Genomic DNA, 27,969 nt, shown 5'->3' on the forward strand with positions numbered 1-27,969 from the left:
CGTCGCGGCACGAAAGTCGCGCGCGGCGTTGATTAGAGAGCAATAGGGAGGCGTGGTGTAGGTGATCTCAGGCGGTCGTGGAGGATATCTAGCTGGTGGAGCGTCAGCCGTAATTACGCGGAGGCGCGCGGTGCCGAAGGGAGGACAGGAGCGGTCAGCCGGTTTTCACGGGTACCTATTGTCCCGCACCCCGGATGAGCGACTGAACACATATACTCCCGATTCTTTGTGTGGCTTGTATAGAACCCAATTAAGAGCAACCTTGGAATCAGAGAAAACGTAAACTCTCCGAATGTCGAGAGTAATTAACAGAGGATGGAATTGGTGCTGCTAATATTAATTAGAGTTCGGGTTTTGGAACTGTTGGTTCCTGACGGATTGGTGGAAATTCTGCTCTGGTCGCTAAGAGTTGACTAGCTGGACCATTCAGAAGGTATGCGCCCGCACACATAGCATTGGTACTTGTGCCAGTGAAGGTTACCAAAGTAGCCTGACCACCCTTTGGCATGATATACCTTAGCAAGCTCATTTACATTGATTCCCTATTTCATCCCACTTTTTGCATTGAATTTCGCTCAGTTTGGAGTCCTAATCGCATTGGTTTTTCCAGAGATTTTGTAGATACACTATTGCTCTGTAGAACAGAAGAAGAAACCACACCATAGTATCATAGCAAGAGGCAATCGCACTGGTCATTTTGCGTTTTGTGATCGGTGAGATTTTTGGGACATTACAGGTAAGAAGAAACATGTCCGTCGATGAGCTTCAAGTTATTCCTACCAGTTTTGGATTGAGATCGACTGCTCTGTCATGAGCAGGTATGGATTGCATCAACACCTAATCATTCTAAATAAATTATTGTAGGTTAATATTTAGATCTTGAAACATGTCTTTGGTTTTTTTGGTAAACATGAGATGTTTCTTGACAGGTGTCAGCTGTCAGGAGTAAATTGTCAACGTATGAATTTTGTTTGATATCTTCAGCCGAGGTCTTTTTTTGTATATCGAGGTGGAAGTATGTTGTACCAACTAACAGGAATGCTGAACATTTCAATCCGAATGTTACTCAGAGGAAGCGCAGCGTGGGACATTATCTGCAATTGGAGCTCGTTTATGATTCCGGAGCCACAACCATCGCATCGCACCTCGATTAGCTTCATTGAGTCCCACTAGCAGGAATGTTTTTTCTATGTCCAAAGCTACCGCGAATTATCCTAGACGTGCTCGAAGTAAAATTCCGCGTAGCAATGGCATTATAACTGGTCCTAGGTGAAGCACATCGTTTAATTATTGGCAATCTTTGTAATGGACGAAACAATTCCTAGGCTTTGTTGTTGTTTTCTGTGGGGTAAAGGGGGGCCTGGTGAGATACGAAGTGTATTGAAGAATCTCCTGTTCGTTTACCTCTCCAACGATGTTCTTGTTGAGCTGATATGGAAACACATAGTTGTATTTGCCTAGAAGATGTTCGTCTTTGCGAATTGAGGACCAAACATTGACGAGGCTCTTGAAGACAAGAGCCTATTATTCGGTAGCGGTAGCTAGTTTTCCCTCCACTGTAGACGCACATAGTAGGAGTCTTCTCTACGCTCAATTGTATCAACAAACTGTTGCTAGACCTTCTGATCCATTGTTTCTCGATCTTTCTTTTTGGAGGCAACAAATTTTTAAGTACTTGCGGCTTCCACTGACACGTACTTGTCCTATAAACTTTTACTTCTTGTGTAATATTTACCGTGGCTGAACCCACTGTGTTCTCTTGATGGTATTCCTCGTTGTTCATTGACCAACGATTGCCCCATTTCGAAATTTCGTTCAGGTGGAATTGAGATTCTTGCCTTACGTTTCTTTTTCACTCTCGCCAGATGGTTGGTCAGATATCAGGAGTATTGATGGCTTGACAAGATCATTCTCCGAATGCGTTAAAATTGACACCTTGAGGGATCGTTTGAAATCGACGTCGGCGTTGGACACCTTTGGTCTGAAAGCTTGATTTAGTACATCGTAGATGACCACTTTCAGCATGCGTTGCTTGCCATCACTATTCCAGAAATGGATTTTGACGAGGCAACCTTTTCTTGAATGTCTTTTTCTGACCCGAATGTGTGTTGAATTTACCTTACTTCAATGACTGGTAAGTGAAGACACTCGATCAGAACATTGCCAATAAAAGATATTTCTGCTCCTGTGTCTATTAAGACGTCTATCTCCTCTATTTTCTTCGTGTCCGGATTCGGAATCGTTAATTTGCCTGCGAGTGGGTACGAACATTCCATGCCTGAGCGTCAAGAATGTCCTGTTATATAGGTACGTCTCTTGGTGGATCACCGGTATTGATGATTGTCGATCAATTGTTTGATAAGTATTTCTCGGTTATTGTATTTGGAAAGAAAGAATTGAATTACCCCAGGATAATTCTCTTTAGTGACTTCAAATATGGTAATCGATTCGCGGGCCTTTCCTACTAATGCCGTTAAAAAATAACTGAACCCGATTAATTCTAGGAGGTCTTGTGTGAATATTTTTACTAAACAATTCCCAGAAATTGTCCCATTCCCATAAGTTTCCGTTAAACTTTCGAATTGCAAAGGTAGGGAGGTTTAACCACTTACCTTGGGGTTGAATGTCTTGCGCGGGAGATTGTACGGTCTCGATAATTACAGTAAGCGTCGAGCAGTGGAAGCAGTTCTCAACCCATACAAGGAGAAGCCTTACCTCTAACCGATGATCTGGGTATCGCCCCCGTCGGGAGCATCCTCGTGAGGCTCAGGCTGGCGAAGTGGTCCTTGGTGTCGTCGTCCCATGCCTCCCTGATCGGTTCTTGGTCTGCAGGTATCCAGCGGCTTGGGTGCTCCTCGTGTGCTCCAGGCGTGGGCTCTTATGAGCCTAGCCGCGGGACTGCTCCGCCCCTCGTGCCAGGTAGCTCCGCCCCTAAAAGGAATATTACGGTATCGATCAACTTGCGATGGAGCGCATTATCCCCATCACTTACACCTCCCCCCTTACTTTAATTCCGTCCCGGACTTTCACCTATGTGCAAATAACCCGCTACAAATAGTGACCCGATAAATAGAAATATATACCTATATTTGCCTATAATATATTTACATACTTACATAATTACATAAATAACACGCCGGCCAAGGCAACAACTACTCGTTTTCGAAGTAGCGCGGGAGGTCTGTGGCGGGCACAATAGCATTAAGGGAGCTGGCCCAGCTGATCACACGACCCCAGAAAGGGACACGGCGAAGGGAGCGAACGTGTCCGAAGATGAACTGACCTTGGCGACACTGGGATATTGCTACGTTCATACGCCTATACTCGTCGAGGAATTCGGCAGACTCTGGCGCGACGTGTGTCCGGGTGGTTAAGAGGAGAACCACCTCCTTTTCTCTTCCTTGGACGGAGTCGACTGTGGAGAGCTCCACACCCAATTCGTCGGCTGCTCGCTCTAGCCGGCGATACTGTTCGCGATAAAACGTTATGACGCAAAGCTGGGCTGGTGTCAGACCTCGGCGCAAAAGTGCGCGCAAAAGCTCTAAGCATACTTCCACCTCCGCACTGTTGTAATGGGACATATTGGCCGCGTGTTCGGATTGGCCATCTACGTTGATGAACATAAAAGGAATAGTGGGAGTCGGAAATGTAAGAGTGTCTAGAAGTAGCGTCCTGCCTTCCGGTCCTACGCCGCTGACAAGCGCGCCCTCGTACGCGACCCTATTGGGGAGCTCGTTAAGGGCGGGATGGGCTCTTCGATTCACGATGACACTTCGCGTGCGGTTCGAGCTGGTGAATATCGCCGATATAGACCTGTTGTGCCCTAGGCAAAAGATTCGCGAACGCCTCCAGCACTGGTTCTGGGATCTGGGACGCTTCGTCGCCTATGAGGACTCTAAAACGACCACTACATGGGCGAAGGCACCATGTTCCGTACCCATAGTGTTCAGAAGAGACGCAGTTGTTATGCATAGCACGTGGGGAGGACGGAATTTGAGCATAAGCCGGATCATCTGCTCCAGCGTCCGAGAAACATGCCGCTCGGCCACAGCGTACTCCTCTTTATCTTCTTCGGTCATGTGGAGAGCAAGTTCGGGGTCATTGATGTATTCCTCTAAGACCCTACGCCAAGCCGCGAAACTATCACACACACTCCTCTCCGCGTCGGAAAGGACCTCGGCGTAGGTCTCTCCTAGCGACATGAGAATCTTATTCAGGTCGACTGGTGTAGGCGTGAGATTCTCCTGAGCTGCTGAGTCCGCCACAAACCGTAACACGTTCAGGTCCCTATAAGCCGAAAGCGACAGCATCGTCTGAGCGAACTGGGCCACAGCCGCGTTGGTGCTCGCTGTTGCCAAGACGGGGGCGTCTCCTGTTGCCCATCGAGCAGCGATAATTGCACCAACGACTGTCTTGCCCGTACCGAAAGCCGCCTGAATAACAGTAATGGGGATGCTATCGGCCCCCAATGCTGTGGTTTCGCGTTGCTCTGTAGAGAGAGTGACGCGACCGTGAATCGTGACGATCATATCCTGGGTTATCAGGGCCGTCGGCTTTTCTTCTCCGCGATTAAGGCAACCTAGGGGGGCAGAACCATATACTCGATCCATGATAGCGAGGGCTACTGATCCCCGCGCGAAGTTATCTATTAAGCACATCCTAGAAATGTGCTCGTCTACGGGGTTGGCGGCAGCTGATGCCTTCGTCAGGCGGGCCGCGACATCGAGAAAGACGCCCTCGTCAAAGGGGCGACCGTGTTCATGGGCGAGACGTTCTACCGACCGATTGTGCCAACCGCTGATATCGACTACTACCCTCAAATTCTTGGACTGCGAGTCCAGGTTTGCTCGTCTGACTGTGGCGCGCGTGAGAGTATTAGCGCCAACTACCCACATGGCTACTGGCCGGCTACCAGCCCATCTAACTTCGGTTGCCATGTCCGTGAGGACGAAATGGACGCGCAACGGGAAGATCTGAAAACTGGGTATCGTTGCGGTCACCCAATGTGTCTGCCGATCGTCGTGCATAGTGCTTATTGCCGATAAGGCCGAACGGGCCACTTTGAAGATCTGGGCCATTTGCCGCTTGGCTAAGTCGGGGAAACGACGATAGTTTTCAAACGACCCCGCTCTGTCGGCCAGCCATTGCTCGTCTTCCTGGGTCGGGCGTGATACGCGCAAAGGTACAATAGCTTCCTCTGGGTGCATCGGGAGAAACCGGCGAACGAGATGACACAATTGCCTACGGGCGTGCTCGGACGGCGGGGGTTCCGAAAATCGCATCGCCGAAGAGACATTGTATCGCGTCCTGGACGAGAGGAACTGATCCTCGCGTGCCTCATCGAGACGGAAATCGCAAATAGTAGGTGTGAGGAAAACGGCATCCGGCGCGCCTTAGAATACTGCACGAAGGTGGGTGACGCGATTCCTGCGGCGGAAGAGACCTAGAACAAGTCCGTAGACAGGCTCTTGTAGGGTATCGGGCGACGCAAACACGAAACAAGCTGCTCTGAAGAAGTAAGCCGAGTTATTCTCGAGTGCCGTCGTACGAGGGATGCGGGACTGTGCTAAGACAGCGCTAGGGTTGCTGAGCGCCTGACGACTGGGTTTCACGTCATAGACCCACACATAATCCTTAACTGAAACCATAGACTTATCAAGTCCCCTACACGAGCTAACAACATTGATGGCATGCTGATCGAGAATTATGCAATGCAAATCGCGACGATCCGGCCCTACGGTGAAAAAGTCCTTAGCTTCGAGGATAACTCCGGAACCCCATCCTGTTGAAACTACTTGTTAGAGGACAGGTCTAATACGATCTGCAATAGGTGGTAGAGTTACAGTGTCGTGACGACCCGAAGGAGTCTTTTCTACCGACTCGACGTCAATGTCTGAATGTGAACCCGCTAACACTTCCTGGATAATTTGGGAGGAACGCTGGCAAAACGCGATCGTGTCCTCCAAGTGCTGCAGTTCTATCAAGGGAATCGCGGGGGGTACTCCGACCTCCGGTATCGGGATTAAGGGGAACAGCGTCCGATTGAAACTCAGCTTAAGGTAGCCTGAAGGAGGAAGGTGCGGATAAGTTTCCGCTGGCATCCGGAGATCCACCCGTAGACGGGGGCTTCGGAGAATACGGACGGGACGCGGGTTAACGAACTTCGCCCATAGATGCAGATGCTTCAAATAATGGTGGAAGCCAACCGGTGTCTCGCTCGATATGAGTATCGGTCGGGGTATGACCTCCTCGTCGCGAACCGGGGACTGTTCACGCTGCGCCAAGCGTCTCACGGCACCGCGACCCCGCTCCCTACCATACCCTTTAGAGGAAGAATGGCCTTCGTTACGGAATGATTGTTATGAACTACCGAATGCTAATGATGCTTCCGAAGGACTGGCCCAACTGGTATCGTCGTGACTAGGAGACGTGGCCGCCGACGGCTGAGACGGACCCGGTGGAGGCGACGAGAAGCAACCTGAAAGTGTAGAAAAGCCACTACGGAAAGTGCGCTTAACTCGCTCCGTTGGTGGCGGGGAACTACCGCTAGAACAAGAAGACGCAACGTCGACTTCACCCGGAGTGGCGGCGCAGGTCGAGGGAACTTGGGATACTGTATGAGTGATGGAGAGATTCTCCATAGACGCAGTAAGACGTAGCAGATTATCGTCTGAGGAGAGAACCGTAGTGTCGACCCTTGCGGTTACCCTAGTCTGTCCTAGATCCCGGCTAAGATTCGGTGGGGGAGTAGAGCAGTCCATGTCTCTGGTGGTAACGTCGGGAGAAGAGGACAAAGCTAGGTGAGATACTGACATCGCTTCACCTGCGGACTCCCAGAAGAAACTATACTGAGAAGGGTCCTGGGTCGATGACGGACTAGACTTGATATCTGCCGGATCCCGGCTATGATATTCACTAGACTGGAAAGCTGCCGGATCCCGGCTAAGAAATACGCTAGACTTGAAAACTGTCGGATCCCGGCTAGGAGATGCATTAGACTTGAGAACTGCCGGATCCCGGCTAAGAGAGGAGAAGGAAGGGGATGATAAATAACTGATATGAGCTTCGGCCGGACCCCGGCTAGGAGATACATTAGACTTGAAAACTGCCGGATTCCGGCTAGGAGATACGTTAGACTTGAAAACTGCCGGATCCCGGCTAAGAAAGGAGGAGGAAGGAGATGATAAATGACTGATCTAAGCTTCGGCCGGATCCCGGCGAGGCGAAGTTGTCTGTGGTTCGGCCGGATCCCGGCTACCAGACGATGGGGCGCCAAACCCCCTTCCGGGGGTGCGCCCCTTAGACCGGCCCAGGAAAGGCGGGTCGCCGTCAGAATACATGGAATAAACAGTTACTATAACAGTATTGTCGGGTTTACCCAAACTTATCTGAAAATCAAAAGGTGAGAGATGTACCGCAAGCCGAAAAAAACAACTCATAACCACGAACAGGACGCGAAGCAATAGATTGAAGGACTAGAATTGCGGCATCATCAAAGAGAAGTAGGAGAGATCATGACCAAAAGAGAAGTGGGAGAAGAGAAGAGAGAAATAAAAGTTGTCGAAGCTGGAAGGCCGAACTACGCGGCTAAACCGACGTTCGTCGAGATCTGAAACGAGTGTTACAGGCATATGTGACCGTATCAACGGATTGCCGGGGCTTCGCCACTAGCTCATGTTTGTACCCGCACACCTCTTGTTCGGCCGCTTGAGCCGCCCCCAGCGCACGGCCCTCCTCCACGGGAAGCCACGGGAAGGAGAACACCGGCTCGGACAGTTCGAAACATCTCTTGACTTGATTCATGTGCACTTTCCTAGGCGGGGACTGGGGGGACGAAACACTGGTAACTGTGAGGTGCGGGTGATCGATCGCTATGACCCGAAACTGGCCCAGCCAGGAATTGGACAGCTTACGAGAAAGCCCTAGGTGGGGCATGTAATCGCGCAAAAAGACGCGATCACCAACTTTTACTTCCAGGGGACCCAAGTGGGATTGATCGTACTGCTGCTTAAACTTGCGACTTTGATGCTCGTTATAAGCTGCTAGTGACGCTCCTGCTCCGAAACCTCCGCCTCGGACAAGTCCAGTTTAAACGGCAAAGAACTATACTGAGTATCGGGGTATACCGCCACATTACAAACATTACCTGCTACCGAATTTGTGCTAGGAAGGAAACGTAGCTATAGCGAAAGTCTCCACAGTGGCCTCTCGGCCGATCCGCACGGCGGAGGGAATCTGCTGGCCCTTATATAGGATCTCAGCCTTGGCCGAGGGGTTAGAGACCAGCAATCGCGTCGCACCTGCGTTAAAGACCACCGGAGAGACCATTAGCGAGCAATCACTCATGTGGCTGGACTGCGCGACAAGAACCAGCGGAGAATGGTCCGCAACTTCGGAATAGTAGGGGACAAAAGTTTCCGCGTTAGGTGCCAAGGCTATAGTCTCGGCGACGCGCACGGGAATTTCTTCGGCGCCGTTTATAAGATTGGCGGGATCTGGTGCTGGAGCGTTGCATAAGATGCTGACTTGGTGATCGGCATAAAATGTACGGTTTCTATAATTTATAGTCCACGGTGGCAAACGACTAAGAAAGTCGTTGCCCAAGATAATATTGTAGGCATCTGCCTCACTAGGAACGCACGCAGATTCCGTAAAATAGACAGGCTGGTACAAGGTGAGCGAACCAACCTCAAATCGGAGATCAGCGTGACCGCTAAGCTTGACAGGCACACCTGCCATGCCTATTGCGCACGGTATATCGCTGTCTCCCATCGCAAACACCCCTAGCAAGGGCGCCGTGTCCCTAGAAGTTATAGTAATAGCGGCGCCAATATTTATTAACGCTAGGATGAGGACCCCATTGACTCAAACTGGAATTTGTGCCACAAAGAACTGGTCTCTATTGGCAGTAGCCAAGACTTCTACCAATAGTAACAAGATTAGAGGCGTTGAAAGCATCAGAGACCGAAAAAGGGGAATTAACACAAGCGGCATTAGTTGAAGTACACAACGTAAGAATCAACGAGCAAGCAAATAATAAACGAACGTCTGGTAAATTATGAGGAGATCGTAGAGAAGACTGAGAAAGTTGACCAAAAGCAGAGCTTGCGAGCTCTTCGTTCCGCTTTATGAGTGCTGAGACTCGCGCCTCAGAGTGCTCACAAGCGGCTTGCGAATTCCGCAAAGATATGGAAAGCGCGTTAAATTGTTCGCGGGCCTGCGAAAGTTCTTGAGAAAGAGCGTCAGAATCGGGATATACAGCATTAACAGAGGAAGAAGAAAATCGCTGGCGATCATAAAACGGTAAGGCACCACGAAGGCTAGATTGACGCCTACCTGAAGCTGGCAACTGTACTGCCGGCGATTGACACTGTCGAGCGTGATGACCAAGTCCTCCACAATTGAAACAGTTCGAGCGACTAGGAACAAGTCGACAGTCGGGAATACCATGCTGGCGGGAAACATCCTGATTCCTTGCTGACTGCTGAAAGAATCGTGGTCGGTTCGTACGAGACAAACTTCTGCGCACATATCTACGCTCACCAAAGTTCGTCCGCGGCGGTTTGGCCGCCACTGCCTTCACTTCTATCATGCGCGCGGCGCCAACTGGGTTGATCAAGCGGTCAGCTGTGGCCTCGGCTAGCAGTTGCTCAACCATTTGGGCCTTCGCTACCGCTTGCTCGAACGTCAAGGGGTTGTCTAACTTGACGTAGTAACGAATGTCAGGACGCAACCTAGCCACAAATTCCTCAAGGACCCGTTCCTTCTGACTACTATGGTCCTGGCCGGTCGTAGCGGCTCGGACCAGGTTCAGCAGACGATTAGCGAACGTCGCCGATGACTCCCCAGTCTGCTGTTGGCAAGCAGACAACGCTTGCCTCACCATGTAACGATGTTGCGGGCCTTCAAATGCCTGCTTGAGATGCGCTACAATTGCGTTGAAGTCGTAGCGCTCCTGCTGACTTAACTCCTCTACTCTCTCACGCGCTACCCCCTCCAAATAGCAAATGAGGAAATCCGCTTTTTGTTAGGACGTCGCAACCGCAGCACGCAGCCGCACGTCCTCCAGACAGCGAAGCCACAGCGAAAATGGTGTGGCGTCGTCGCCTGAACCTGTAAACGGCACTAGTCTGGGTGTCGGCCCATTCGGGCTATAAGTAGCAACCATAGGAATAGTAGCAATCCTGTTCCCGACTGCTGACGCCGACTCACCTATATCATGAAGCAAGGTAGGAGTACCTTCGTCCACTTTTTTTGCTAGCGAAGTGGTTGCTGACCCGGCGCCGTTCCATACTTCCGTAGTTGCCAAGGCAATGTCTTCGCATCTTTCCCATATGCGTTGTCGCCATCGTTGAGTTCCTGCAAAGTACGAACGAGCCGCCCAGTGGTACTCGTCAAAGAAACTGATCTGTGTATCGGGGCAACAGCCCTAGACTCTAAACTTGAAATCGGGGCAACAGCCCTAGAACCAGAAGAGAGAGTGCGCGAGCGAGTGACAGGCGGACCCATCACTATCTGAAAAAAAAACATAAAATGCACACACCAGGAGGGCCACGAATGTCCACGTTATCGCGACTTATCCTCACACAATAGGCGCCGCAAAACCACCACGAGAAAATCAAAAGAAGTAAAATGGCAGAAATAATCAGTTGCGAAGGTAAGAAGTTAAGGAGAGAATTCAAACGGAACAAGGAAAGATATAGCAAAAAGATCCGGGAAAGCAAAGCGATTGAAAAAGAGTGCCCATTATATAAGAGGGTCGTGGACTGAACCTACTACAGCGAAGATTAGAAAAAAAAGCAATGAAGAAATACCGCGATAGACAATGAAAGCTAAGGTGCTACTGAAAGAAATAGGATGAGGAAACGCATGCGTGACTACGAAAAAACGAAGAGACACGATCAAGGCTATACGACATTGTCACAAAATAAAAAAACTAAGTCAGATTGCGCATGCTCCTTATATAGAGGGACCGGACGGAGGCGGGGCTATGCGGACTTGACTCGAGGGTTTCGCAATACCCACGCACCAAATCCCGCCAAAGTGTTTCGAAATCCCACGTGCAAATTCGAACTGGCCAATGTTCGCAACAACTTGGCACCAGTTCAAATCGACTACGTGAGATTTCGCAACCCTACAGTTTAAACCCAAACGCGAAGGAATTTCGAAATATGGAAGTGCGCCAAAACCCAATGTGAAGAGAAGAAAAAAGAAATCTCAGAGTAAAAGGAGCAAAAGAAGAACCCCAGCCAAAAAAAATGAGAGAAAAGGGTAGCGATAAGGAACGGAGCCTAGTAGAGTGAAATGCAAACACTACCACAAGTAATACCAACAAGCAAAATGAACGAAACCACTCACCACTTTATATCCGCTACACTGGTCTAGAGAACGGGCCATACCGGCCAATATAAACACTAATCTAGTTATCGGGCCGTACCGGCCATGCTACTACTAATATGCATGTCACCCGAGGCATGACCTTACGCGCCCTCGCGCGTCTCGGTCATGACCTCGCCCCCAGGCTAAAACAACGGATCCGGACCATTACGCGCGCTCGTCAACTTACCCTCAACCTCGGTGCATCTCAGCTACAACTCAGGCGCCACTTACCTCGGTGCATCGCAAGTCATCATCATCAGCTAACATCCACATCACTAGATAAAGCGCGCTAAACAGCCTAGCTGTCCTACCGCACTACTGGGGCCCCCTAACACCATACCACAAAATACCTCAACATGAACATTGCACCGGAACCAGTTCGACATCAACATAATCAACATTAACAGCAGCAACAGCATCAACACCAACATCATCTGCACCGGAACATCAGTTACCTCGCGCGGCACTAAAACGCGTTTTATACCCTCACCGGGTTCTCTTTCTTTTTTCTTTTTTTGACGTTTAACTTTTTTTTGGTGCATTTTCGCTTTTTCCCTTTTTTTTTGATTTTTTTCATTTTTGCTAACAAACAGAATAATAAAGAACACAAAATACACCGTTATCACTCTCGTGCCCTGCAGACCGTTCGCATGGGTGCACTCCATGCGAACGACCGAAAAACAAAATAAGCAACATGAACACTACTAAATAACTATCCGGAGCACGAGGAAGAAAAGCGGGGAGTACCGCCAGCCACTGCCCGATACCTGCGACTTCCAGGCAGCGAGAGGTGAACCACTCGCTGCTACCAGTAAACGTCGCGCAGTGGAAGCAGCTCTCAACCCATACAAGGAGAAGCCTTACCTCTAACCGATGATCTGGGTATCGCCCCGTCGCGAGCATCCTCGTGAGGCTCAGGCTGGCGAAGTGGTCCTTGGTGTCGTCGTCCCATGCCTCCCTGATCGGTCCATGGTCTGCAGGTATCCAGCGGCTTGGGTGCTCCTCGTGTGCTCCAGGCGTTGGCTCTTATGAGCCCAGCCGCGGTACTGCTCCGCCCCTCGTGCCAGGTAGCTCCGCCCTAAAAGGAATATTACGGTATCAATCAACTTGCGATGGAGCGCATTATCCCCATCACTTGCATTACCTATTTGGGTCAACATATGCGCTAGTTAGTGCAGTACATCGTGCTGTCAGCAATATGACGTAGGCAAACGCAGCAGATGAGATTGATTCAGCCTTGCAGAAGTATTCATCGAATTCCTCTTGCTCTTTTTCTGAAGGGTTTTGCAATCGATCAATACTTGAGCCGTTCTAATCCGTCGAAGCTTTCGTTAGTTTCGCGCGTTGTAACCATCAAGTGCCATTCACCTATAGTTGTTCTTGCCTAGGTTTGCTAACGACTTGCTCAAGCTTTTTGCCGTAGGTTGACAATTAGCGTTTTGGTATTTTGCTCACTGATGTGAAGGAAACAGGTGGAGAAAAAAAATGCCAGCGGAATGAATCAGGCTTCGAAAAGGGACCTGCTTGGTATTTTAGAAAGAAACAGAGGACAGAATGGAGAATATGACCCGATTTGCTGAAAATGATCGTCAAAAATGCACAAGAATTGGTGCAGCTTCAGGAATAATCGAGAAATGTTCTCTTGAAAACACAGATGAATACGAAAATCGACTCAGCAAACCAACCTGGCTCCTTAAGAATTAAAGCTGATGCACCAAGTTGTGGGAGATTGAGTGGATTGATTTTGCTCGCCCTTCAGTTTCTCTGCAACTGCCCCGCAGATTGAATGATGCTAGATTTATTGTTAATTACAAATATGCATATGCAGATATACTGACGATTTTCTTGATCAAGGCGCTGACAACGATTGATGGAGTCAGAGTCCTAAAGTGGTCAATGTCTCTCTTATAGTTGGGATGAAGCTGCCTATGGGCACAGCGATATGGTATATATCGTGACGGCGGAGCATTGCGAGAGCTTGTAGACAGCTGTCAACAGCGGTTGGTATCTGCCTATGGGATCAAAGAGGAATTCTGCATGGAAAATTTGAATGATTTCTCCATAGCTAAATTAATATTAATCAGAAGGCTAAGTTAATAGAAGGGAGTCATTCCTTGACATCGCTTTGGGTCGAAGTCGCTTTGCGACAAATGTAATGCGGTTATCATTGCGATATGGTCTATGTGAGTAGGTTTAATTTTTAGTGGGAATCGGAGAGCACTTGAAATACGTACTACTACGTGAAATAGCTAGTTGATCTCCAAGAGAGACGCTCTTTCGAATGACGTTTAATTCAATTCATTTTACAAGATTTGAAGCACCTCCATTAGGCTACTTCTCTGGCGATTCCTCGTCAAAGAGGCCATTACATTTGCATGATTTGTGACGTGACCACAATTCTACACACTTCTTACTTATAAAAGCAGCCATGATAATTTGAAACGTAAAACGATATCACTACTGCTTTTATAAGTAAGAACTGTGAAGAATAATCGTCACAGTTTATTTCATCACCTTGATCACCTTGACTCCCGTTGATCTTCGAAATGGTCGAGCGGGCGCCAGTAATGCTTCCATTTGTCCCGACCGCGTCCAGAGTTCCCCAGTGGTTCCTCCTTTCGCGTGGGACACGAAGAGCATCATAATTTTCTTTGAATGACTTCGTGAAGAAATCTGACCATCGTGTCGGCGGTCTTCCTGTAGTGCGCTTAATATCGCAGGGAACCCAGTCGCTCACGGCTCTGGCTCTTGTCGTTAAAGCGCATCACGTGTCCGGCCCACCTTATTTTACGTTACTTGGCAAACGCGGCGGCGTCTCTAATCTTCGATCGCTGACGTAGGAGAGAACTTCGAATCCCTTCCCTCAGTTGCACGAAACGGGATACTCCTAGCATCACTCTCTCAATTGCGCGTTCAATGACGTTCACTGCGTTTTCTTCCTGCTTGCGAAATGCCCAGGTTTCCGAAGCATACGTCAAAGCAGGAAGTACGGTGGTGTTGCAGAGGTGAGAACAGAGCCGGGTTTTCCTGGTCTTCTTCACTACATTCCCGATGCTCTTGTACATTCCCCAAGCCGCTCGTCTCCTCCTGCCCAGCTCGGGGGTCAGGTTGTCCATCATGTTCAAATCCCGTCCCAGATAAACGTAACTGGTGCATTCGGATATGTCCGTTCCGTTGAGCGTGAATGGGGCATCCGAGACCCATCCGTTGCGCATGAACATCGTCTTTTTCAGATTCAGCTGAAGACCGATGCATCCACATGTTCCGTCGAATTCGGTCAGCATTCGTTCCGCTTGGCTGGTGCTAGGTGTTATCAGAACGCTGTCATCAGCAAAGGCGAATGGTGTAGCTGCCGACCATCAACCTTCACTCCAATGTCGTCCCATTCCAAATTTCGCACTGCGTTCTCGAGGGTGGCTGTGAATATTTTGGGTGAGATTGTATCACCCTGTCGGATCCCCTCTTCACGTCAATGATGATATTTTTGTAGAATGGCGAAATTCCGGTCGTGAAGTTGCTGTACAACCTTCGAAGTACCTTTATGTACTGAGTAGGGACGCCTTGGTTGTCCAAGGTTTCCATGACCGCTTCCGTCTCAACTCTAGAAGGCTTCGACTTCTTCTTCGTAGCTTGATGTTGGAGCGTAAGCGACGAAGATAGTCAAAGCTGGTGTTGGACCACATCTTCTCATCCGCAGTCGTCCGATTCGGGTCGTAAGTTCTTCGAAAGAGTCGATGCTCTTTACCATACTCGTGCTGACGTGGACGCCAACTCCGCCAACACCTCTACTGTCGCATGTTCCCAAGAACAGTTCTTCTCTAGTTTCATATACAGTGTTGAGAAGGCAACTCAGCAGAAACAGCGAGTACATCCCCTGAATTCACCCGCGTCTCTGGGCAAGCACAAGGTTACTTTGGGTCCACGATTAGCCCTCTATCCGCCACCCAAGGACGCACCACGTAGCCTCGCGACTAACCGGCTGTGATTCCTCTAATGAGGGAGATCCGTGAATAATTTATTTATATTCAAATATTATGGGTGTCTCTGTAACGAGGAATCGCCAGAGGAGTCACCAAGCGGAGGTGTGAGATACTTGGAGGAGCATGACTGGGCCCTGATATCCATTCTATACAAGATTGTCTGCCATAAACGTGGGTAGAGTCAGGGTACAGATGTTGAGTTTTGTAAATTGAAGTGAATTCAACGTCATTCGAAAGAGCGTTTCTCTTCGAGAAGAACTGGCTATTTCAAGTATGGAAATAATTCGTAGAGGGTGCAGCAGTCTCGTTGTGGTATAAATAGTCAAATTTTTCTCCAATTTAGACACTCGAAAACCACGTCCAACTTTCATCAATGTAAGCGGCTAAACCACATCTTGTAAAAAAGAAAGGGAGTCTCAAGGAAGTGCCGTATCACGAGACTTTATCGTTGATTGCAGGGCGTTGTCAGCTGTTCAAAGAATGGATGAAATAACGAAATAGAGCAAAGTTGTAAGTTTGACGTTGAAAAAACTAAAAATGTCGCAACATTAAAACATACAATTTGATTGTTATCAAGGACGATTGAGGATTCCTAGGAAATTTTCGAGCAAGTTTTCTACAGCTGAGGCTCTATACCATTTTATCAAGTATCTATATTGCCCTTTGGTTCATTTCCGAGGGCATAGAAGCTTCAAATCCACATGTGATCTGGGGTGCTAAAATGTTCTAAATAACCTCCTGTTTATGAATAGAATGAATATTACATAGAAATTTATTCTTGAGAAATTAGCGTAAGTCCCACAAATGCCTCTTCCTTCCATGGCTGTATATCCGCAGGATATCCCAATGGCAGCTTCGCGAAGATGTGGAAGTAATGAAGGCAGCATACCACGAGTCTGAGGTGATAAGAGAAACTGCAGGAAAAGCTATAGATGGGGTTTTATATTGCAGAATCCGACGTGGTTCTACACATATCCCTTTAATCGTCATAAAAAAAGCATAAGAGCCGTTTAATTTCTTAGTAGGTACGTTAGCACGTCTGTTTATGTACAGATGTAGGTCCCCTCAGCAGCCTATTCATTGGCTTTACTTGAACAGAATGATGAGGAGACTTTATTAATCTTCAACCTCTCGCACGTGGTTGCAGCGCCTGCGTAAGGATGGCGTGTTGCAATCGAAATCGTCGTTACCGACTGCGTCTTTCGTATCGTTTTTTTTTACGACAATTACGGAGAGATGAGCGGAACCACCCTGCAATTTACAACTCCATGTCTGGCGTTTCCCACGGATTCTCTCACCACGTCAGATTCGCAAGATGCTGCTTTTAACGAATGTTGGAGACACTTTGCTTATTTTGAGGCTGCACAATTGTCAAGACTAAATTCTTGATGTATATTTAAAATCAGCAGCTCATTTGCTTTCGAATGGTATTTTCAAAACTTGATTTCCCAAATCCCAAGATTTACGACGGTTTGCGAAGGATTTTGGGCAGAAGTTATTATCAGTACTGTATAGGAAGCAGCTGAATCTTTTTGCATCAAGAGGTTACGTAAGCTGAAAGTAGGATTAGTACGCGATGGGGAGTGAATGGAAAAAGCCGGGAGAGTGGTGCGGTTACACAGTGAGGAAAAAGCATAGTGGAAAAATGAGGTAACCACACTTTGCACAGCTCCAACGGCAGTAACTGAGCGGCTAGTTAGTTAGATGCTACTACTCCCACTACGCTGAATAGGATCTAGTGAGGCGTTGTACTACCACCAGCCCCTAGCCCTGATGCGATAAGTTGTTGCCGCAGTCAGTGACTCTTTAACTGCCAAGATAACGCAATTCTTGTGAGTCTCTGGTCTATTCGCCTCCTAATAGATGACCCTTAATCTTAATGGCTGGTAGTTAAGTCACATTCTTCTCTTTTATTCGGAGAGCAAGGCAATGCGGATTCTTCAACAAGAATATAACTTCCATCCTTGTGCGCGCAATGGTGTAGGTTGCCCACTGTTGAATCAGGATATGCTGCCCAAGGCGCATTTGGATGGCGGATTTCAACAGAAAGCAATTATTTACTTTTAGTGTATGTGTAGCGCAATATCGAAAAGAGGCTGAAAGCCGAGGTGTTGCTAAGTTATTGAAATTCTTGCAGTTGTCACTCGATGGAGATAATCGCATTCGCATTTAACATGGAATCTTTGGTAAGAACACTCGGTTTCGTTACGCCGAACTGCTAAACTTGTCGAGCTGAGAGACTCGGGTCACTCGGTGTCGATAGGCATTTCACGCGAAACACCATGTCACGCAGAATATGGAACAATGATGAATGGATGAATTTTGTGAGAGCTCCTGCTGTTGATGGAAAAGGTTGGGCAGAGTACCGTAGAGGACAAGCATCGGTAAAGATGCGGCCAGCCGCGATAGCCCATACTACTAGCCCGCCGACTAGGTAAGTCACCACAATGCAATGAAGCACTTCCACAGCTGCGCTACTGCCCAGCACTATTCGCAAAAGTTGGAATATTTCGCAATATCAAATTTGGGAGTCTTTGTTTGTTACAATAACTGTGCAATATCAAACATTCAAGTATCTGATCTTAGCAGAAAAAGCTGTTCAGTTACATTCATTAGGAATTCGATTTTATGCACTTTTGCTATGTTCAAGTTGGTCTCCTTCTATCAACAATTGAACGCCATATGGCTGAAGGCTGTTCGGATGCTTTACACAACGCTGCTGCCGCTATGTGAACATTTACTCTTTTCCTGCAGCTTCTCGAGCTGACCAAGCAACACGTCCCATGCATGTTGTTCTCAACAGTATGCTTTTTATGATGACTAAATAAAAGGACTGTCAATTTTTATTATGCTTCTTTTTGCCTCTTTTTTCATGGAAAGCGTTGCATTTCCTATAATGAGGAAGGCGGCAGCTTTTTTTTTTGCAATTGTCAATGTCATTTCTCCTCAGAAAATTCCTTTCCTCTTTCTTTTTTGAGAATTACTTTAAAACACAATTTCCAAAATAAGAACGAAAAGCTCGTTACCAAGCTACGTTAGAGTGCCTACGTTGGGGTAACGCAATAGTGTTGGGCTTGTAAGTTTGCAGAAAGGGTCTTTAAGATACATAAATCACTATTGCACTTCGTAGTTTCAGCTTGTAGTTAATTTCTGAGATATGCTTTTCACTGTGCCTAGCGCTTGGTGCAGGAGCGCGACTTCAATGTTTGGACACCCTTTGGAAATGTTCTCGTCGTGTGTTTGCTCAATCATTCCAGTTGGAATCCGGGTACCTTTTCTTTGTCTGGATATCTTACTTATATTATTTTTCTTGTTCGTGCGTCTTTATTCTGTCATGAAAGCTTGATGTTTAGTTCTTTAGCTTTAATTGACAAGTCTTATATGGTACAGCATTGGATTAAATTCTGACTTTAGTCTTGATCAAAATAGGTTGCTAAATTCAAAATTGCACTGAAATGCTTAGGAGAGCCGCACCTTTGGTATCAGGTGTTCTAGAAAAGGTGTTCTTGCGACATACTCTGCTTCATTTCGATGGCCGATGTCTGTAGTGGTTTCGAAGCTCAGAATTATTTAAAGGATCGTTGTCGAAAGTGTTTTCGCCAGAAGGTACCGCTGAATTAATAAATCAACGTTTTGCCAATCGCCCATCAAACGACTTCCTTTTTAGGATAAACACGAAAACTCTATCACAGCCAATCAGACAAAGAAGGAAAGACGAAAAAGCTGGCGAGAGCAAAAAAACCAAGACAACGGAGGTCCGGAAGAAGGTTGCACGTTACTGAAACTCTGTCATCCTTGAGATATGTTATTCTGAGTGACCATTTGTGCAGATGATGGGACAGATCTACTTTCTGTTTCCTCATACCTGTCAGCAACATCAAAAGGAGTCTCCTCTGTGAAATCTTGCGAAAGTATGAATGACACAAGAAGTATGGTGACAGCTGTAAGTGGATCTGTAGGAGAGGATGAGCGTGTGTTGACACCAACGGAAGATGACGTAAGTGAAAGCAATTATAACCACTGTTTACAACAATTTGTACAAATATGGTGATGTAGGATCAATGGATGTTGAAGATATTGTGCAAAAACAACTATATTCTATTCTGCAACTATATCATCTTTTTCAATGTTTTTTTTTTCACCCCTTTTGGAATAATTGAAAACTAGAATGATTCAGCTCTTGTGAGGTTGCGCTTAATTTTTCGTTTGTGCTTTCTATCTCTTATGTGAGATTTAAAGCAACCTTTACTCATGCATATTCAGAATTTTCCTGACTAGTCTGAAGATTTTCTAAAGTCGCGAAACTTAGAAAATAACAAAATGAAGCAGTTCCATTTTCGATTAGTTCGAGAACCAATTGTTTCATCGAGTTTAAGCTTTGTATTAATACTTGTGCGTATGTTCATTAAAGGCATCACCCCATGAATCTGGGGAGGAGCGGATTTCAGGTGGGTTATGCGTATGCGGAGTTGTAGATTGTGAAGAGAAGAGTGATTTCGTCTATTTCTTCCTAATTGCTGTAAAAAAAAACGGCCCGGAAGATGCGGCTTCGAGTGTTCCGACGCACTATTTTCCACAACGAGTTCGATTGGAGCTCGCCAGCCCTGTGCGGTGCCGCATCTTCCGGACCGTTTTTTACAGCAATTAGGAAGAACTGGACGGAATCACCCTCCTCTCCATAATATACCACCTCGTATAGAAGCTCTCCACCTGAAATCCGCACCACCCCAGATTCGTGGGGCGATGCTTTTAAAATAAAATAAATAATTAGTAGATATATTAACGTTAAGTCATTTATAAAAAAGTGCAGATAGTTTGGTAAATTTGGACCAGTTAGTTACCGATTATGATTGAATATTAAAGCAATGGGCAATAATGTAACCGATCGATATGTAATGTAACAATTTCATTTGTAATATGAACACCAATGCAACAGTGAGCTACTTTTGCTTTCTACATATTAAATTTCAGCAGTCTCTCGTTTTATCCCTTAAAGAAGAAAATCGGAAACTGATTGAGACGAATAAAAAACTGAAGGTATGTCTAAGTTTAATTTTTTTTTTTGACGACTGACAACAAGTATAACTGGAGTCAATGAGATTTTTACGTCATTCAATCACATTACATTTATATATGTAGTTTATCAAGTATTCGCCAGCTTTTTTTGTCACCTAAAACATACCTTTCTTGATTACCCACAGTTTCTTTCTACATTTATGGTAGATTTTCAATACTCATATTTTGAAACCCTACTGTTTTGATTACGTTTGGGAAGTTTCTGTTCTTTGCAAATGACTTTCCAAGCTGCATAATTAAAGGCAATATGTGGCAAATTGTTGCCTCTTTGGGACAATCTAGAGTTCGGGGTGCAGATTACGAATATTTGCGTACCTCTCTGACTCCCCTCTAATCTTCCAATGAAACGGAGTGGGAGCCGCCTTAGCTAATACGAGGTAGTAGGAATTAGTACTATGAACTATCTTGTTTCTAAACGCTGCGCCCCTCCTGGTGAGGAGAACTCATTGACAGTCGATTCGCAAGTGAATGCTGTGCGTGCACGAGGCTAACGTAGAACAGAGGCCGTCTCCCACGCCGTTCTTCAGGGCAATTAGAGGCCACCCCCATTCTCGTAATCTAGAATCTGAACTGTATGTGTCCCACGGAGACCACAACATCATCATTTTCGTAATATTGTGCCTTTAACAGCATTCCTGCTGAATGAAAGTGCGACGTATTTTGAGAGAGAAACATTGTCTCCAAAATTATCTAAAAAATTGAATAGGCCAAATGTATACGCTCCCTCACTTACACTTTGTTACTGGAAAAGAAGTTTAAAATTCGAACAGCGGATGTAGAAAACATATGGTTTCTTTCCTTAAAGGCATCACCCAACGAATCTGGAGTGGTGCGGGTTTCAGGTGGGTTATGCCTATACGGGGTCGTAGATTATGGTGAAGAGGGTGTCAATTTCTTCCTAATTGCCGTAAAATACGGCCCAGAAGACGCGGCTTCGAGCGTCCCGGAGCGCTATTTTCCACAACGAGTTCGATTGGAGCGCACCAGCCTTGTGCACGAGCCGCATCTTCCAGGCCGTTTTTTCACGACAATTGAGAAGAAATGGGTGGAATCACCCTCCTCCCCATAATCTACGATCCCATATAGACATAACCCGCACCACCCCAGATTCGTGGGGTGGCACCGTAATAGCTGATTTTTCAGCAAATGTATCTTCCACTTCTATCAGCAGTTTGATTAACTCCAAGCGATGGTTATTCGAACCTTTAATCTGCCATTTCTTCTCAATTCCGAAAAGGTAGACAATCCGTCTAAGAAAACAACGCCGACACTATGATCATCTCAGTCCAGAGATGTGTTGCTGTCCCACTTCTAGTTTTCTCTATCTTGTGTTTTTTGTAAACTGAGATGAGGAGAAATTTTAAGGATTCCTTTCTGGCTCCTTTTATCTCGGATGATGTGAGCTATGATGTGCGAGCAAGCTAGCGATGAGCGTGTCTGCAAGATGCAGTCAGAGTACTGGACATACCACCTGCAGCTAATAAGTAATCGTGACGGGCTTAGTGAGACACCATAGTACATTGACGAAACAGGAAGAACACTCAGTAACCGAGTCAATGAGCACTTACATGGGCTCGTGATTTCAAAACTATCAACCTTTTTAGGTGCTCATCGTAGATGATGTTATCACAACGCCTCTTTCAAGAGTCACTACCCCGACACGCAAATTCAGTCGCGAAAAACATTGGAAGCGCGTTACATAAGACCCAAAAGTCCGATCCTGAATCGTAAAGAAGATTGCATCGCCGTGACCAACGAACTGGCGCCGTATCAAGAGCTTTTCGCGTTTTGACCTGCGGGGCCAAATGCAAGGGGCATCGTCAATAGTTACTAGTGGCGGTGCAACTCTTAGAATCGGTGGTCTGCTAACATCGCGGTTTTATAGCTATCAAGGTGAGTGCTATTGTGGTCTGATTCTCTGACGTTACCTTTGAGCAATCTCTTTACCAAGTCATATCTTATGGGGTAAGGAGGCGTTCGAGGGGGTAGATTACATGCTTCTTTGATTTTCAGGGCTTTGAAGAAGACGACGGCGCCGAAACGTTAGCCAGAATAAAGATCGATGACAATCTTGGTTCTGTTCAAAAAGATGTACTCAATTCAACTTTTAGGACACTGTTTTTCTATACAAAAAATAACAGGAATCTCTTTTGAAGTATCCATTTAAGACTGGGAAGGGGGTTATTCAATAACGGCTTAAAAGCACAGACAATTTGTCGCAGATACTCTCTAAGAAAAGAAAATTGATGAGTCCTTTTAAGTCCAGACCATCATAGATTTCTATTATTTTTAATTATTCTGTGAAATTACATAGGGCATTTTTGCGGCTCAGTTTGGAAGTCGAATTCTTGACTATTGGATATTTAACTTCTTGGCACTTATGACGTATATATATACGTCATGGAATGCACTTTTTGTAAAGACGCGAGCCCCTTAAGGGGTTAAGCACAAAACTTCTATCAGTAATTACAATCCGGAAAACAAGCAGGGACGCCATATATTTTTTGCCCTGATGATGGCATTTTAAGTATTGATGATTGGAAATCGAGGAATTTGTTCGCTTTAACTAAAGAACGTATCGTAGATATCTCTCTATTAGAAATTTTCAACAACTACTCAAAGAGACACTTTTGCTATCAACAAATGTTTAATTACAAGCTAAATTCTGCTATCTTCAGGAAGAGCGAAAGATGTGCTTGCGCAAGTGTACGGTGCAAGCGAAAGATGCAAGTGAGCAGTCCTTGGTAGCAATGCTGGAGGAACGCCTCAATGAGGCGGAAAACAGTATACAGGATTACCGAGACGAAAATACAGTGTTGAAATGTGAGCTCCGAGACTTACAGGTTTGTAATTGCCATTAGTTCTCCTCAAAATGATATATTTGTCCTTTTTTTAAACGAAGGACATCCGTCGCATGTGAATAGAACTGAAGCGAGCGAAGGGAAGAATCCCTTAAAGGTTAGGTTCTCTAGAAGTTTTCCTACGCAGATTGCTGCATCAAAACGATCTGAAGCGTGGAATAAATGCGCAAGCGGTTGTGTTCAAGGAGATGCCTTCTTTATCTTAGAGATCAGCAAGCGTCCTATTGCACCACTTGGAGTGCAGTCGTTTACACAATCTTGACAGCCAAAACATGGAAAATTAAGCCTTAAGAAGAATATAGAAGAAGAAATTCCGATGTATAGAGAATGGATCATCGTATATATAAATAACTACATTAACAAAGTTATGGCTACCTTTGATTCAACTACAGAAACAGCAATACTTGAGAGATAGTGACGTACACACCAGGAAAGAGCAGAATCATTCATTATAAACACTCCAGCTAAGTATACTTATTTCCATTCCAGCAGCACTGAATGAAAAATGTAAGAGTTATGGTGTATTCTAGAATCTGGTTAAAGCGAACAGTTGCTAAAGTGGTTTGTTATCGATCAGAAACGTACTCAAATCTGTTCATTAAAGGCATCACCCCACGAATCTGAGATAGTATGGATTTCAGGTGGAGTATTCGTATACGGGATCGTAGATTATGCAGATTTGGGTGATTCCGTCCATCTCTTGCTAATTGGCGTAAAAAACGGCCCGGAAGATGCGGCGTGTGCACACGGCTGGAGCGCTCCAATCAGACTCGTTGTAGAAAATAGCGCGCCGGAGCGCTCGAGGCCGCATCTTCCGGGCTGTTTTTTTACGGCAATTAGGAAGAAATGAACGGAATCACGTCCCTCTCCTTAATCTACGATCCCGTATACGAATATTCCACCTGAAATCCGTACCACCTCAGATTCGTGGGGTGATGCCTTTAAGAGTTGTCTTGTTTGGTACACGTATGCCTCGGATGCCCATGATGCCTATTATTTTTGGTTGTGGCGTACACATAATAATTCTCTGCGAAAAATCAGTTCCTTTTCCTTACCTCTCTAAAAGAAGCCTAAAAAACCCCCTGGAGAAATACATTGCTGAATCCCAAAGTTTTATTCAGTTACAGCTACAGTTGCATACAACAACTACTAATGCAAAACGTCATAAAATTCATTTTGTCGCTATGCATTTTGTCCTGGAATTATTATAGGGAGTAAATGAATCCACAATATTCTTTTTCAAGGAAACCACCTATGCAAATTCTGACGCTAAACTAAAAGAAAAAATTACATGCACTGAAGCTCTTTGTGACGAATTGATGGAAGAAAATGAAGTTCTCAAGACAGAAGTCAGAGATTTGCAGCAAGAAATTGAGGAGATGCAGGCAGGCAATAATCATGCGATTGATGTGAATTAAAATGAAGACATACCTTTGTCTTCTCAGGATCAATACCGAGAAGAAGAAATAGAGGAGTTTCGAGAGCTGCAAAGAGAGCTTGAGCAAAATGCAAAGAATTGCCGAGTGCTTCAATTCAAACTTCGTAAAGCGGAAAGAATGAAGGAGCAGACAGAAGCTGAAAAGGTCCAGTTACAAGCGCGACTCAACGTGAGCTCTTCCAATTTTCCTATTTTTTCTTTAACTTTCATTCAACAAAAATTCTTACTTAACAGGATTTTCTCGGGAGTTCTAGTGAAACAGTTGCTGTGTCGGTGCGATCCGACTCTGTGCGTGTGAAAGAACTGGAGACTGAGCTGCGAATTGCTAAGGAGGTAGGATTTTTTTACTTCCAATATTTTTTCTTTGAAGAAGAGTCGTTCACCAGAAAACTTTCTTATGTTATAAAGTTGAAATTGAATGTCACATAAAATGGGCAATCCAAGGTTTCCAAGGATGCGTTTATCTGCTGGCGCCGTGAAGAGACTGCTGAAGATAACAAAATCTTGCGCACTTAAGCCATTTGGGGGGTAAGGCTATCTGTTTGGCATACACTTGTTTATGATCAACTTAAGTTGTTGGAACTGATATTATAAAAATTAATTTCCCCTATTTTCCACTCTTTCCTTTTAGTGTGTAAATAATTAAATTAGCACGGTTTATGCAAGCACACCAGAGATGTACATAAAAGCATAACAAACGTTCTACCATTTTGTAAAATCTTCCAGAAAATACTTTGAAGAACTTTCAAAAGATAAACATATGTAGGTTTCTGTGAAGCTGCACAGTGAGCTCGAACAAACGGAAGCAAAGCGATACAAACTGGAGGATGAACTTTTTTATATGAAGGAGAAAGTAAGAGAATTACAAACTCAGAACAAATGGAGAGAGGCAAGAAACAAAACGGATGTTGCTATGGTTAGTCGAAATCCGTCTTTTTGATATCTTAATGATTGCCGTAACATTGTTCTCAAAAAAAGTCCTAAATACTCCAGAAACGACTGTCCGCTGAACTTGCTGCCTCGACAACCGCCATGCCAGAAGGAGAAATAAGCAAAGAACTGCGTGATGCTTTGGAAAGAGAAATCGACAGTCGTGAACAGTTGAAATTTGCCGAGGAAGACCTTAAACGAACTCAACAACGATTGAAAGTAGGTGCACAAGACGAATTCAAACAATAATGGTTCCTGGATGTTAAAATTAGGAATTAGTTGTGGTATGGGGAATAAACGTTATTAGTTAATATCTGGTATGTCTTTCATTAGTTTTAGAACGTTCCAGTTGCGGAGTTTTCCACACTTCTGCGCTCTTTGTCATCTCTAACAACTAAACGACAAGACTCTCTAGTATTTGATTTGCCACCAGTGATGCTACGAATTAAACAGATAAAGGCGACAACTTCTGAATAGTACAGACATGACGCGGTTGCATATAAAAACAATGCAAAACATTCTCTATATTTTCACTACTTTTGCTGCTCCTACTACCTTCACTGCGTTTTTACTTTCACTTTTATTATTAGTACTTTCTGTTATTTCTACCACTCTTAGTGCTCCACACTGGGATTGTTGCCCTATAACTCGGCCCTTTCATAGTTATAACTTTTACAGAACTGTTTTGACTTGTACGTAAAAGTGGAGGTCAAAGCAGACAGTTTAGTAAGTCTAACTACAAACATCATTGTTCTTTTAGGAAATGGAAAACGAAAATGAGGTTTTGTTACGAAAGCTTTCAAAGAGCGCTAAGCTAAGGCCTCCAATGGTACGGTCAGCCAGGTTCGTTTGCAGTTCAGATGCTACGATGTTCCTAATTATTTCGTGTGTTCTTACATATGCACGTTTATAGGACTTTCTGTATTGTGAATTCTATTTTCGCCTGCAAACAACAAATACGATGATGCAGTTATCAAGCTATACAAAAAGAACAAAGGCAATAAGAAAATGAAATAAAAATAGAATAGAAAATAAGATACATGTTATAGGGAATCTGAGGAAATGTCGTTTTCGTGACGTTAGTAACACCATATATTCATCAATATTCCAGTGAAGGGAACGCACACCTTCAGCTTGAATTAGCAGAACATGAGGTAGAGCACTTGTCAACGAAAGTGGAGAGGCTCGAGCGAACCAACGACCACCTAACAAAGAAGTAAGTTTCGTAATACGTCTCACAACAGTTCGTAAATGGGAACATCTGAAATGCTGATCAATGCATACCCTCTCAGCATCGTAATGAAACAAGGCTGCCCGTAGAGTTCAGAGCCGCGCGAGCGCGCGGTTTGGCCGCTGCCCTCGCTGCTCTGAACTCTGCGGGCGGCTTATGCTTATCATACAGCTTGTGTAAATAAGATGGTAATTTAAGATGTAGAAGATTCTCTGGATTCACCAACGGTGGCACACCCAGTTAAGCGAGTGATTCTCGCTCGCTTGACTGGGTGTGCCACCGCTTGTGAATCCTTTTTATGTTACTTTGATGAATCCTTTTCATGTTCCGCTGTTGAATCCTTTTTATATTGGCGCATACGGAACTCTTGCATTGAAGGTGGGAAATCAGTTATGTGAAGAAAGTTGAGAAAAGAGGATGGGCTAGGATTCAGGGATTTTAAATGAAACTTGAGATAATTTGTTCATCCTTCGGTTATGCAACCTTCAACTTGAAATTTGACAGACGTCCTGTAGAGAACTGAAAGCTTACAGCTTGCTGTTATGTGTTATTTGGATATTAGGTTACGGATTTTTGTGAATAGTCTACGCGATAGCGGTGTGCTTCCAACTCCCCGATCCAGATGAAATCAAACTGTACAGAGCGTGCAATTAGAATTGAGAGACAAGATTTGAACGAAGTGACGGAATAACATGCTTAGCCGCACTGGAGCGACCAGTAATGAGGAACGAGGCAAGCTGGAAGAAGACGTGAAGCATTTCCTGAAGCATGATTTACACATGAGAAGTATTGATTTTTGATGAGCTGTAAGCAAGGCTGGTAGTCGGATTTATTGGCTGACCTTTCGTCAAATCTTCTTATTTCAGAGCCCGAAATGGACGATTCAATCCACGATTTAACCGACCAAATCTCTCCACAACCAACCAGGCGAAGCCCCGCCTTTTCGGTCACCAGCATAGCAACTAAACCTTAGATTAGAGAAGCTTGATCACCTTAATCATCTCGACTCCCGTTGATCTTCGAACTGGTCGAGCGGGCGGCAATAATTCTTCCATTTGTCCCTAACGCGTGCCA

General features: G+C 45.5%; 8 protein-coding genes across 12 annotated transcripts; 1 reads left to right on the top strand and 7 right to left on the bottom strand.

Annotated features, from left to right (window-relative positions):
• Positions 1 to 340: 340 nt before the first annotated feature.
• RB195_022039 (uncharacterized protein) lies at positions 341 to 2,804 on the bottom strand (the record flags this gene model as incomplete). 2 transcript variants are annotated; one of them, XM_064209033.1, is made up of 3 exons in its annotated part: positions 341 to 515; positions 1,844 to 1,981; positions 2,119 to 2,276. In XM_064209033.1, 3 exons carry the CDS (start codon positions 2,274 to 2,276, stop codon positions 341 to 343), a joined length of 471 nt encoding a protein of 156 aa, XP_064064914.1. The 2 variants fall into 2 exon arrangements, with proteins under 2 accessions (XP_064064914.1, XP_064064915.1); XM_064209034.1 differs by lacking the exon at positions 341 to 515 and adding an exon at positions 2,723 to 2,804 and having other exon boundaries at positions 1,840 to 1,981; positions 2,119 to 2,278.
• A 348-nt stretch (positions 2,805 to 3,152) lies between these two features.
• RB195_022040 (uncharacterized protein) lies at positions 3,153 to 3,623 on the bottom strand (the record flags this gene model as incomplete). The annotated part of the gene is made up of 1 exon (XM_064209035.1): positions 3,153 to 3,623. One exon carries the CDS (start codon positions 3,621 to 3,623, stop codon positions 3,153 to 3,155), a length of 471 nt encoding a protein of 156 aa, XP_064064916.1.
• Positions 3,624 to 3,735: 112 nt separating this feature from the next.
• Positions 3,736 to 7,803, bottom strand: RB195_022041 (uncharacterized protein; the record flags this gene model as incomplete). Of its 2 annotated transcripts, XM_064209037.1 has the most annotated exons (7): positions 3,736 to 3,884; positions 3,938 to 5,392; positions 5,444 to 5,638; positions 5,819 to 6,322; positions 6,371 to 6,478; positions 6,545 to 6,920; positions 7,693 to 7,803. In XM_064209037.1, 7 exons carry the CDS (start codon positions 7,801 to 7,803, stop codon positions 3,736 to 3,738), a joined length of 2,898 nt encoding a protein of 965 aa, XP_064064917.1. The 2 variants fall into 2 exon arrangements, with proteins under 2 accessions (XP_064064917.1, XP_064064918.1); XM_064209036.1 differs by lacking the exons at positions 3,736 to 3,884; positions 5,819 to 6,322; positions 7,693 to 7,803 and having other exon boundaries at positions 3,885 to 5,392; positions 6,545 to 6,815.
• A 360-nt stretch (positions 7,804 to 8,163) lies between these two features.
• Positions 8,164 to 8,772, bottom strand: RB195_022042 (uncharacterized protein; the record flags this gene model as incomplete). Its single annotated transcript, XM_064209038.1, has 1 exon — positions 8,164 to 8,772. The coding sequence occupies one exon, from the start codon at positions 8,770 to 8,772 to the stop codon at positions 8,164 to 8,166; it is 609 nt and encodes a 202-aa protein (XP_064064919.1).
• A 127-nt stretch (positions 8,773 to 8,899) lies between these two features.
• Positions 8,900 to 14,022, bottom strand: RB195_022043 (uncharacterized protein; the record flags this gene model as incomplete). Of its 2 annotated transcripts, XM_064209040.1 has the most annotated exons (6): positions 8,900 to 9,994; positions 10,061 to 10,212; positions 10,278 to 10,515; positions 11,749 to 11,813; positions 12,244 to 12,457; positions 13,903 to 14,022. In XM_064209040.1, 6 exons carry the CDS (start codon positions 14,020 to 14,022, stop codon positions 8,900 to 8,902), a joined length of 1,884 nt encoding a protein of 627 aa, XP_064064921.1. The 2 variants fall into 2 exon arrangements, with proteins under 2 accessions (XP_064064921.1, XP_064064920.1); XM_064209039.1 differs by lacking the exons at positions 10,061 to 10,212; positions 11,749 to 11,813 and having other exon boundaries at positions 8,900 to 9,903; positions 10,213 to 10,359.
• A 149-nt stretch (positions 14,023 to 14,171) lies between these two features.
• RB195_022044 (uncharacterized protein) lies at positions 14,172 to 14,663 on the bottom strand (the record flags this gene model as incomplete). The annotated part of the gene is made up of 1 exon (XM_064209041.1): positions 14,172 to 14,663. The coding sequence occupies one exon, from the start codon at positions 14,661 to 14,663 to the stop codon at positions 14,172 to 14,174; it is 492 nt and encodes a 163-aa protein (XP_064064922.1).
• Positions 14,664 to 14,980: 317 nt separating this feature from the next.
• On the bottom strand, positions 14,981 to 15,250 carry RB195_022045 (uncharacterized protein; the record flags this gene model as incomplete). The annotated part of the gene is made up of 1 exon (XM_064209042.1): positions 14,981 to 15,250. The coding sequence occupies one exon, from the start codon at positions 15,248 to 15,250 to the stop codon at positions 14,981 to 14,983; it is 270 nt and encodes an 89-aa protein (XP_064064923.1).
• A 2,391-nt stretch (positions 15,251 to 17,641) lies between these two features.
• On the top strand, positions 17,642 to 27,861 carry RB195_022046 (uncharacterized protein; the record flags this gene model as incomplete). 2 transcript variants are annotated; one of them, XM_064209044.1, is made up of 14 exons in its annotated part: positions 17,642 to 17,793; positions 18,908 to 18,965; positions 19,027 to 19,126; positions 19,190 to 19,356; positions 20,331 to 20,396; positions 23,114 to 23,278; positions 24,541 to 24,681; positions 24,742 to 24,903; positions 24,969 to 25,067; positions 25,501 to 25,650; positions 25,728 to 25,883; positions 26,425 to 26,507; positions 26,776 to 26,880; positions 27,762 to 27,861. In XM_064209044.1, 14 exons carry the CDS (start codon positions 17,642 to 17,644, stop codon positions 27,859 to 27,861), a joined length of 1,704 nt encoding a protein of 567 aa, XP_064064924.1. The 2 variants fall into 2 exon arrangements, with proteins under 2 accessions (XP_064064924.1, XP_064064925.1); XM_064209043.1 differs by lacking the exon at positions 17,642 to 17,793 and having other exon boundaries at positions 18,891 to 18,965.
• Between the last annotated feature and the right edge of the window lie 108 nt (positions 27,862 to 27,969).

Source organism: Necator americanus, chromosome X, assembly GCF_031761385.1.
Source record: "Necator americanus strain Aroian chromosome X, whole genome shotgun sequence".
Lineage (NCBI taxonomy): Eukaryota > Metazoa > Nematoda > Chromadorea > Rhabditida > Ancylostomatidae > Necator > Necator americanus.